The sequence below is a fragment of the Choloepus didactylus genome, chromosome 2, assembly GCF_015220235.1.
Source record: "Choloepus didactylus isolate mChoDid1 chromosome 2, mChoDid1.pri, whole genome shotgun sequence".
NCBI classification, from domain to species: Eukaryota; Metazoa; Chordata; class Mammalia; order Pilosa; family Megalonychidae; genus Choloepus; species Choloepus didactylus.
Window position 1 is genome coordinate 170,616,212 of NC_051308.1, and position 12,402 is coordinate 170,628,613.

General features: G+C 34.9%; 1 protein-coding gene across 1 annotated transcript in view; it reads left to right on the forward strand.

Annotated features, from left to right (window-relative positions):
• Positions 1 to 12,402, forward strand: part of LRRIQ3 (leucine rich repeats and IQ motif containing 3) — a 235,148-nt gene that overhangs the window by 132,230 nt on the left and 90,516 nt on the right. The window contains exon 8 of the mRNA XM_037826915.1: positions 794 to 950. Within this exon, the coding sequence (XP_037682843.1) occupies positions 794 to 950 (157 nt within the window). The remainder of the gene's footprint in view (positions 1 to 793; positions 951 to 12,402) is intronic.

Consider the following 12,402-nt stretch of genomic DNA (forward strand, 5'->3'; position numbering starts at 1 on the left):
TCTTAGCAATATAATTACCTTACGTTGCTGAATTCTTTTCACTAATATTTAGAATTTTTACATCTGTATTCAAAGGTGAGAGTATGTTTTTTTTGTTGTTGTTGTTTTTTGTTTGTTTGTTTTTTTATTGCCTTATTGGTCCAGATAGTATTTCCAGTGCAGTGTTGAATATGTTTGGTGAAAGAGTATATACTTGCCTTGTTTTTGATCTTAGAGAGGAAGCATGTAGTGTTCACCATTTAGTGTGATGTGAGTTTGTGAATGCCATTATTTATTAGATAATGTCTTAGCTATATCAATTTAAATATGACATAGTACTAAAATTAATCTCACCTGTTCTATTTGCTTTTTCTTAAGTCTGGCTAACAGAAAACAAAATACTTTTGTGACTTGCATTATAATTTATTGAATAGCACTTCTCTACAGTATCTTCCTAGGTTAAAATAAAATGTTACTTCTTTACTTGGAGGAAAAAATAATTCACACTAGTTACCTTATATTTCTGTGGATAATTTAGTCATGTTCTCCTTGCTATTATATTTTTAAATGCATAATCAGATATAAATACATAATTGTGGATTTGTAGGAAGAGAGATTTCTCAGCACTCATTCATCTCTTGATGGATATTGAGACCAAACCTTAGTCCCTAAATAGTATTTTATAGTAATTAGGTAAAAGCAAATAATACTACATTAAATCTAGCACCCTGTATTCTAAGATATGTGAATTCATGAATAGTTTCTAATTTTTTATGTCAGAAAACTAAATGACAGTTTCCCCCCTCATATACAGCTACTTGTTTTTGAATAAAAAACAGCAGGAAAAATTTAAGAGTTATTATGAAACAAAGTGGATTTACATACACAAAGGATATAAAGATAAACTCCTTAAAGATCTGTTTTTTAAGCCTGAAACTGGTATAAGAGAACAGCTTTCCCATTGGAAATATGTAAGTATAATCACTTTATTACTTTTCTTTGAAATATATTGTTACTAAAGTTAAAACTTATGTAGCATTAATAAGAATTTCTTCAATCTCTTTTAAATATCTTCTGTTATATTGTTAATATTCTGCTTTAGATTTTCCCGATGTGAGACAAGTCATACAGTAAGGAGTACTACAAATGCAATTTTTTAATTACTTTTACCAAAACCACTTTATAAGTTATGCTTAGTATGCATTGTTATATTTTCACATGTTTAGTTATAGAAAGCACTTATTAATATTAAAGTAAAACCTCTTATCAGTGGTTGAAAAAATATTTAGTGTCTATTAAAGGCTGATAATTCTATATGTAGCATAACATTCACTCAGTATTTTATGCCAAATCACTTATTGCTTGAGGACACAATGGAAATGGAAATTTACCTACATTTATTGAGTGCCTACTATGTGCCAGGCACTGTGCTAGATATTTTGCATGTGGTGTGTAAGTTATTCTTCAACACTCTAAAATAGATATTTTTGTCTCATTTTTAAAATTGGGAAATTAAATCTGAGGGGTTAAATAATTTACTAAAAGTCACACAGATAAGTGATATAACTAGGATTTGATTCCAGGTCTTATTGACTTCAGAATCTGTGCTTTTTCCTACCATTAAGAGATTTGTTTTGACTTGTACATTAGGTAAAAGTAGAAATGAAAACTTGGCATTGTGGTAGAACTAACAAGAGTAGCCTTTTTATAATTTGTAAAGCACTCTGTGATAAACTCCTTCCTATGTGGACCTGCTCCTGAGTAGCCTGAGCTACAAATGTTTTCATTTCGTTAGCATGATTAGAAGAGAGGAAAAGGTCCAGACTGTCATTAGTCTGATTTCAGTATAAATGTGGGCCTTTGTTCTAGACCTACCTCAGGAATGTCCTCAAGCCCTTAAATACCACAAATCTACACACTGAATAAACATATAAGTTTAAAAGGCAAATGTAAACTACTTAAAACATTTTCCTTATCAGCATTAGTTCCAACTGTATTCATTTGCTTCAGAAGATAGGATGCTCTATAAAAGTACAAATTTCATGTGAAGTGTGTTTTAACCTTTGAAATAGAATACAAACTGATTAATTTCAGATCATGCCACCCACTTTCTTTTCAACATCTTTATAACAGAAGACTTTCAGTGAATGCTTTATACTAATAACCAATTTGGACATGAATATACATACAGACATATTCATATTCATATCTATTCATACATAATCACACATATGTATACATTTTGTTATGATTACTGTATGTGCATGAATAGGAATAAAATATATACATATGGAGTTTAATATCTATGGATTTACATAGAATATATCATTGTCAGGGCTTTGGAATTATTGTGAATGTTATGAAATTTTTGGTAAAATATGTTCACTATATGGTGTTTTCTAAAACTCTTTCATATTAGAAATAATTCTGCTAACCACATCTCTATTAAAATCAGGTTTTAAGAACTATTCTTTCATATTCTATGAATAAGTACATTGTCCTATGCTTTTTCATTTTTTATAGCCACCATTTATAGAACATTATAGAAATGTCTTCTGCTCAATTTCTTAAAACAATTGAAAAAGTTTCAATGATTATAAAATTAATTTTTGATATATCTTTACTTCTTTTGTATGAAATCATCCTTCAATCTTCTGCTGGCTCCACTTGTAGTCTCCTTCTTCAGCTGACTTAGTTATATTCCTTTATTATTTTTACCACTTACCTACCTTTTCTGTTGTGATTTGGAGGTTGGTTTCTTAGAAAATATAGTGAAGACAATTAATGCCAGAGAGTATAAGACTCAGGGAGAAGTGAAAGAGTTGGGGGTGAGAAAACATTGTCTTTAATACAGGAAGTTCATTTTAAAAAAAAGATGCTGTGAGCAAGGCAGTGAAAAGGATTAACCAAAAAATGACATTGAAGTTTCAGTAACTTGATGAAATAACCAATATCTGAATTTGTTCCTGTGTTGAGATGAAATGTGTTTGGTCCAAAGGTCTGAAGTTTTCCTATTTCCATAAATAAACTAAAGTGAAAAGAGCCAGAGGGTGAATTCAAGCCATATTCATTTAGGAAATGTCATGCCACAAAGCCAGAAGTCCAAATAAACATTGAAAGTTTATGGAGTAAGAATAAACTGTAAATGAGATACAGAACCAAAAGTCAGGAGCTGTGAGGAAGGAAATCTGGTAAAAACTAGGACTGAATTGAAGAAATTGAGGAACAATTGCTTGGAACATTATTTGTCTTTGGCTTACAGATTTTGATCAGAGAGTGATTGCTAATTCTGTAGGTTAGGCTGACAAATACAGAATTATGGTGGTCAATTAGATCAAGTTTAAAGGAAACTTGGACACTATTATGATGGATTTCAGGGAAATCTGGATACCACTATGATAGATTTTGCTGGGACACGCAAGAATATTTGAAATCGGCTTTGGCATTTTCAATCCTTTTCCTCAGAGGTTACTGAGGAAAATATATGTACAGGGAGTATTAGCCAAGCAAAAGACTTCTTCACTGGACTTTGGCCTCAAATTCTACTGCAAAATTCTAGTAATCTAGGCTGCACTGTGAGATCAGTTCTCTCTCACTTATGCTTTGTTGACTTGAATGATCTTTCATTTAATTCTTATACTTCACACTTGAATCCTAGAAAGGATATCATGTGAGAAAAATTCACACCCATTGAAGCTATTAAAAGGAAAGAGATTCAGAGGGGGAGGAAACAATTTTCTATAATATTTATGTCAGAGGCAACTTATCTCCCTCTTCCCTTTTTCCCCTCTTCCCTCTCACCTCCACATCTGAGGCTTCCTCCAGCTGGATCAGGTGATTTGTTGTTAAGGAGAGGATGCATCTAAGAGTTAAGAAAGAGTTATGGCCATGAACTTTCACTGCTTTAACAACATAGAAGGAAAAGAAAGAAGAAAGAATGTGTAGGTGTTGTGGATCTCTATCTTCTTTGACATCCCCTTCACTTCTTTGACATCCCCTTCTCTTTGAATCATGCCTCAAGAAGGGAGCAATGCCCTCCCTCCTTGAGGCATGAGAAAATCCAATTGATCCAATGGGGTAATCCCCTGGAAGAGATCTCTCACTTGGAACACTCTAATACATTGAATTTTCACATCTTGTATTCCTTCATGGCGTTTTTAGACATAATCTAATGTGGCATTCAACTATACTAAAGTAAGATTTGCTTCAGAACTGCTGATTTTGCTGAATTCTAGAATATTTTCAATGATATTTACCTTGATATCAAAGATTATTTTTCCTATAAATAATATTGATGAAACTATATACATGCCATGTTGAATGCAACTTTTATAAAACAAAATAAAATAAATTTTTTCTCAAATAGAATCCTCCTGGTGAGTCCTTTCCATTAATTATCATTGAATGTATTTTCTTAAAGGTTTATATATGTGTTTTTTAAACCCAAGGAACTGTTTGAATTTTAATATATTATAATTTTTAATAAGGGTTCAAAATATAAATGAATCATCTTTTTAATTATATCACATACATATAAAAATGCATGAAAGCATAGTCATTAAAGTATTTGTGATTATTTAAGTTGGTAGAATTTTAGGTGTTTGTTGCTTTCTTTCTGACAGTTTTATCTATTTTTTTAACAAAAAAGGAGTGATTTATTTACATAATAAAAAGTTTAAAAAAAGACTTTTCATTGTGGATAAAAAGATTTTACGTATATTTTCCTATATGATAAATACAGAAATATTACCTTAAGGACCCTCTATTTTGTATTACACTCCACATTATTGGTTCTGTTTTTTAAAATGAGATGATTTCTCATATGGCCTATGTGCATAAGAGAGGAGTCACTTTACTCAGAGCTACTGAATTGCACAACACAGATGCATTCGCATCACAGTCTATGTGGACGGCTTTACTCAGAATTCTGCAGCGTGCATGGCAGGGCAGGGGGTGAGAGTGCCCTGACTGCAACAAATTGTATTGTATTGTTTTTGGTATTTTGTACCTATTATGAATTCTGACAGATATAGGGAAGGGAAATAATAATTAGTGGCATAATATTACAAGTTAATAAATATTGAATCCATTTCTTGCCCCTCAGTTTTGTTGAGTTTAACAGTAAGTAATACTAAGAAACTATTGAAAGGGATGATTCTACATTAGATTCAGGAAATGTGGAATGGGTCACTTCAGTTTATTATATGAGATATTAAAAAACATTATGTGTATTTTCTTTTTTGAGCAATTTATTTCAGTTTTTGTGAACTATGTGTGTTTCCTCATACTGAATGTTACCTTTATTATCTGTGCACTTCTGGGATGTTGTTCTAGCTTATACAATTCTAAGAAAGAGGCTTTGTAATGCTATTCTTATATCTTCTCAAAAATTTGTCCTTAGTTGTTGTCTAACAGTCATTTTGGGACCCTGCCAGCAATACAGTTCATTTCAAATTGGTATTTATTGTCCCTAACACTGTCACAAACAGTAGTGCCTTAAAAATGGGGAATGAGCAAGTTCTGTGATGGGATTTGAGGAGGGAAGAGCTAGGAAAAACTCACTGGGCAAGAAATGATTATGTAAAGTGTGACTGACAAATTCAAGTCACATTTAGTAAGTTGCCTGCATTTAATGAGTTGGATGTAAAGAATTGGGGTTGTTTTAAGTATTAAAATTTCTAGGAAGTAGTGGATTTTAGCAACAGATAGAGCTATGAATCATTGTGAGAAGAATCTATATAAGGGCAGGTATATGGCTACCAGAGACCAAAGGTAATTTAATTCAAGTTTGATTCAGTCTTCTTTTTGAGTGCAGGGAAATAATAAGGATGGCTTAGAAGGGAGATTACAGCTCAGTGATACCATCAGCATATCAGGGGCTAAATTCAGCAATTTAATAAAGTTTTGCAAATATTTGTTCCATGCTTTCTAGGTATCAGATACTGTGCTAGTCACCTGTGATAAAAAGAAAATAAGTAAGACATGCTCACTTCCTCAATAATTTTCTAAGCCTAAAGAGGAGAGACTTTGAGGATACCTGAATAAGGCTAGGATAGACAAAGAAGCTTTCACAAACTTCTGCTTACACATGGTTGGTCACAAATTATGTATATGGCTATACCTTGCTGCTAGGAGGCTAAGAAATATAGTCTTCATGCAGATCAGCCTTCATACCCATCTAAAATTTGGGGTTCTTCCACTTTATACGAAGGGTAGAATGGATACTGAAAGACAATTTCAAGCATTTGTGTACACCCTTTCCACACACAGGACTCAAACTCTATCAAAGGAGACAAACCTAAAATCTTATGCCACCACAGTATTCATCAAAAATCCAGCATATCTGGATGTGGCAGTGAATGATGATTGTTCCCTGTCTTAGGTTACCAGAACTGCTAAGACAATACCACACAACGGGTTGTCTTAAACAAGAAGCATATATTATTTCATGGTTTTGAAGGCTAGAAGCCCAAAATCAGGATGTCAGCAAGGCCATGCTTTCTCCCAGGGTGGGTCAGTAGCATTTTGGGAATGGCAGTCCTGTCACATGGTTATCCCTCTCTCTCCTTGGATCTGCCTTTCTGGTTTCCATCAACTTCTGAATTCTGGCTTCTTCCTGTCACTTTCTCTGATTGTGTCCAGTTTCCTCTTTTTGTAATGCCTTCAGTCATATGATTTAAGGCCCACCCTGATTCAGTTTGGCCATATCTAGATAGGATCTTTGAAGATCGTATTCACAAATGAATCTACACCTTAACTGATAATAACATCTTCAAAAGTCCTATTTACAAATGGATTTACATCCACAGGAATGCAGATTAAGACCCAAACATGTCTTTTGATTCAATCTCCAACCCTAATCGATGTCTGTTCTCTCTTTCTTCCTCAGAAATGGAACTCTGAAATTTTAACTGCCTAACATAATCATTTCCCAGCTTCTCTTGCAGCTGGTTATTGCCATATATATTAGTATCTTATTTCTGCAATAACAAATTACTACAAATGTGGTAAACACATGAATTTCTTCTTTTATTTTTTAAAATTCTATAATTCTGGAGACAAGAATTGCAACATTGGTTTTATCAGTTTCACTCATCTAAAGTTGAGGTGTTGGCAAAGCTGGTTCCTTCTGGGGGCTCTAGAGGATAATCTGTTTCTTTGCTTTTTCTAGCTTCTGGGGCTGCCTGCATTCCATGGCTCATGACCCATTCCTCACATAACACCAACCTCTTGCTTCCATCTCCTACTTTCTGTTTGATAGCCTGCCCTCCTATGTAATAAGGACCCCTGTGCTCACATTGGCCTACCCAGATAATTTTCTCATCTCAAGATCCTTAACTTAATCACATCTGCAAAGTCCCTTTTGCCATATAAGATAACATTCACAGGTTCCAGGGATTAGAATGTAGACATTTTTGTAGGTCAATATTTAGTTTACCACACTGTGTCATGAGTAGAAATATTGTGTGACTGATACTGGGAAATTTCCTTAAAAGATAGATGGTAATGTCTTTTATCTCTTCTTTCTACCTTCCTCCATCCTGTTGTTTGTCATATGTGTATCATGTATGGAAATCAATCTTAGACTAGGAAAATGAAAGCCACACATAAGGTTAGAGGAGTGAAAAGCTGGAAGAGTAGCCTAGATTACAGAAAACAGTGGAGCCATCATACTAGCCCTGGATTTCCTAAAATTGGATATTCACATGAGATAGAGATAAACTTCTATCTTGTATAAGTCATGATTCACAGCCAAACCTAATTCTAATTGATATACTCATGGACATCCAGTCTTCTTCATTTAGACCAGATCTGATACCTCATGGTCTAGTGACCTACAAGATAAAATATAAAGTAGAATCTGCCCTCTGCCCACCCAATATATAAGGTGGAATTGAAGCAGGGTAACCATAATAAAACACCCATTTGGGAAAGGATAGATTGGGAAATACAGCTGTCACTACGTGCGTAGCATTTACCAAATCCTTCTGATAGGAATAGTGAACTTTCCCTTTTCTAGCCATAGAGTAAGCACATCTGGAAAATCTCCTATATCTTCCCTATAAAAAGATTTTACCTGTCCTTATCATTTATGGCCACATCAGAATTGGACACTAGAGAGTTTTTCCTTTTTGGGTGTTACAGTTTTAATAGCTTTAGTAAGTTTCTGGCATGTGGGTTGTTTTAGAGATTTAAGAATCACCAGTATTTTCAGGTCAGGCTTTAATTTCTTCGGCAATACATTGTTTTACAAAAGCTTAGAAGCTTTCTGATTTATTTGTTTTCAGTGAGCTCTATGTTTCACATCTTGTCTAGATATAGTTCATATTCCTGAAGACTCTGGTTTTTCTTTTTGTTGTTGTTGTTGTTTACTTTCTGGGCCTTTGTTCTCTATTCATTTCCCTCTGTTTCAAATTAATAATAGCTACCATGGGACTCTTTTGTAACAATGGGCTTTGGAGGGAAGGCAACATACTTAATCTTGTCTTTGCCTACAGACATTTACAACTCAGTATATCAGTCTTATTCCACTTTGAAGTGCTCTATTTAATTGCTTCAGTTTGAGGAACTGTTGTCTTTTTCATCCATGCAAGGACAGTTTACTGGAATCTCAAACTTAAATAGCAGGTTGCAGACAAAAAGTGCCTGCCTTATCAAAGTTGTAGTATTTTTCCTTCTCTGATTTCAGGCTTGCTAGCTATAGCCCAGATTTATCTCTCTCATAAGACTTAAATAAAATCAACAAATATCATCTAATACAGACTAACATACAGAATTTATTCTACAAGTTTCCCTAATACCACAGCCTAAGTCAGCATATGGTCAGCCTTCCAAACTGAAAATGTTTTAAGGCCATATCAGGGGTCCACCAGCTCTTCAGCCAGCAATATCTTGAGTCCTCACCAACTGTCACACAATATTCTATACTAAGGCATACTACAAATTTTACTTTCTTTCATAGGTAGCAACCTCTTCCAGCTACCAAATGGTGTCAGTTTAGATCAGATACAAGTACAAGTCAGATATAAATTGACACTAACTTAAGATAAAAATTTGTTCATCCCTCATGTAAAATTCCATTGATACAAATGTCCAGAACTGATACGGTGGCTTTACATCATGAGGTCCTTAGTGATTCAGACTCCTTTTATTTTATGCTTCTCTTTGCACGGCATCTACTTAAAAGTAATACTATGATCCACAGTAGCTATTCTTGCTTCAGCCATCACATGTATCACATCACAAACAACAGGAAGGAATAAGGATGAAGAAGAAGGGGACAAGGGCACTGGTAGCTGTCTTGTAAGTGTGTTTCCCATATAGTGCCACAAATATATCTTTGGACAGAAATTAGTCATTTTGGCACATTCAACTTCAAGGGAGTCTAGGGTGTGTACTTTTTATTTGGGGCAGGAATGTACCCAGAAAAAAATCAGGGATTCTATTAGGAAAGAGAAGGAGAACATATTGGGGAACAAATAGCTATCTTTTCTAAAGAGCAGATATGAAAAGCAATTGGAAAAGAAGATAGAAAATAACCAAAAAGAAAAGATTTAATAGAAATATATTATTTTGATACAATATTATGAAATAAAACTCAATTTTCCACCTGAATTATAAAGATATTTACCTGATATTATAAAAATAATTTGTATTGAAGCCAAAATCTTGCCATAGGATGTTTATTATTTATCATTAATGAGCTTAGAATTTTTTGTTAAATTACTGTAAAGGCTTAGAATCTGTTTGTTCTAGTTTGCTAATGCTGCCGGAATGCAAAACACCAGAGATGGGTTGGCTTTTATAAAAGGGGTTTATTTGGTTACAAAATTACAGCCTTAAGGCCATAAAGTGTCCAAGGTAAGTAATCAACAACAGGGTACCTTCACTGGAGTTTGGCCAATAGTGTCTGGAGAACCTCTGTTAGCTGGGAAGTCATGTGGCTGGCGTCTGCTCCAGAGTTCTGGTTTCAAAATGGCTTTCTCCCAGGACGTTCCTCTCTAGGCTTCAGCTTCTCTCCAAAATGTCACTCTCAGTTGCCGTTGGGGCATTTGTCCTCTGTTGGCTTCTCTGGAGCAAAAGTCTGCTTTCAAAGGCCATCTCCAAAATGTCTCTGTAAACTGCAGTTCCTCTGTCAGCTCCTGTGGGTTCTTCAAAGTGTCCCTGTTGGCTGTAGCTTCTGGGATTCCACCCCTTGGAAGCCTGTAATTTTCTAAGCCATCAGCTTCTGGTTTCTTTGAACCCAAGAGTTCAGTTCTAAGTTTATCTCTCTCTGCTCACATTTTACTATAAGCTGCAAGGAGAAGCCAGGGTATATCCTCCACACATAGTCTGGAGATCTCCTCAGCTAAGTATTCCAGGTTGTTGCTTTCAAATTATTCCTTCCATCTGACACCAGGACTCAATTTTGCCAAATTCTCTGCCACTTTAAAACAAGGATAACCTTTCTTCCAGTTTGCAACATCACATTCATCATGTCTGCTCAAGGCCTCATCAGAAGTCTCTTTAGAGTCCATATTTCCATAAACAGTCTCTTCAAAGAAGTTTAGGCCTTTTCTATCAATCTCCCCACAATTCTTCCAGAATCTTCCCCTTATCCATTTAAAAAGCCATTCCAACATGTTTGGTATTTGCAAACTCAGCAGCACCCCACTTCTCTGGTCCCAAAATCTGTTCTAGTCTGCTAATGCTGCCGGAATGTAAAACACTAGAGATAGACTGGCTTTTATAAAAGGGGGTTTATTTGGTTACACAGTTACAGTCTTAAGGCCATAAAGTGTCCAAGGTAACACATCAGCAATCGGGTACCTTCACTGGAGGATGGCCAATGGTGTCCGGAAAACCTCTGTTAGCTGGGAAGGCATGTGGCTGGCGTCTGCTCCAAAGTTCTGGTTTCAAAATGGCTTTCTCCCAGGATGTTCCTCTCTAGGGTGCAATTCCTCAAAAATGTCACTCTTAATTGCACTTGGGATATTTGTCCTCTCTTAGCTTCTCTGGAGCAAGAGTCTGTTTTCAACGGCCGTCTTCAAACTGTCTCTCATCTGCAGCTCCTGTGCTTTCTTCTAAGTATCCCTTTTGGCTGTAGCTCCTCTTCAAAATGTAACTCACAGCTGCACTGAGTTCCTTCTGTTTGTCAGCTCATTTATATGGCTCCACTGATCAAGACCCACCCTCAATGGGTGGGGCCATACCTCCATGGAAATACCTCATCAGAGTTATAACCTACAGTTGGGTGGGGCTCATTGGGGGCCACATCTCCATGGAAATATCTCATCAGAGTTATCACCTAGACTTGGTTGGGGTGCATTTCCATGCAAACCACCTAATCCAAAGTTTCCAACTTAATCCCCACTAATATGTCTGCCCCACAAGATTGCATCAAAGAATATAGCTTTTTCTGGGGGACATAATGCATTCAAACCAGCACACTGTTGCTTCTGTCTTCCTGAGATATTTGCAGGAGCACATCTGATAATTGAAATGTGTTTATTATGTCCAGTTCATAGTGTAATAAATATGAAATAAATGTTTTCATATAAACTTATGCAAAACCTCTTGTAGCATGCTACTATTTATGTTTTATAGACAGTGGCATAAATCTAATTTCTATTTTTATTTTATATCTATCTTTATAATATAATATGCAATAATCAAATGTATTAATATCAAAAAGTAAGATAGCATATATATTAATGAGAATAATAGAAAATAAATGATCAACTTTTGATGTATGTTTGCTGGTATTTCCTTTTCTTTTTTCATTTTCAACTTTTTGTTTTATGTGTATTTTTGGAGATAACATATTTGGATTTTTTGGAATTAATTGTAAATCTCTACCTTTTAATTGGTGAGATGAACCCATTCATATTTTTATTTATTGAACTTTCATTTTGTTACCTTTTCCCTCCATTGTTACATTCCATTAGAAAGACACAGTTTTTGTTTCCTTATACGAAAGTTATATATACTAATTTTGCTTTTATTATGATTGACCTCCAGAACCATTCTAATTATCTTTATTCCCCACTTAATTTCTTAAACTTATCATTGTATATCTTTCTTTAATAAAATGAGTACATCATTGTTCCTTTAATCTCATTCCATACTCCATCATATGTCTAGATTAGGGTTTCTCATCCTTGGCACTATTGACATATATGTCCAGGTAATTCTTTGTTATGGGAAGACTGTCCTGTGCATTGTCTAATGTTTAGCAGCATCTTGGCCTCTGTGCATTAGATGCCAGAAGCACCCTTCCCCACAGTCTACCCTACCCCTACATATTTCTGACAACCAGAATTGTCTCCTAACATTGCTAACTGTCCCATGAGGGGCAAACTCACCCCCAGTTGCGAGCCACTGGTGTGGATATTTTTTTCATAGAATATTACTTATACATGTTTTTCTTTTCTTGTCTTTCTT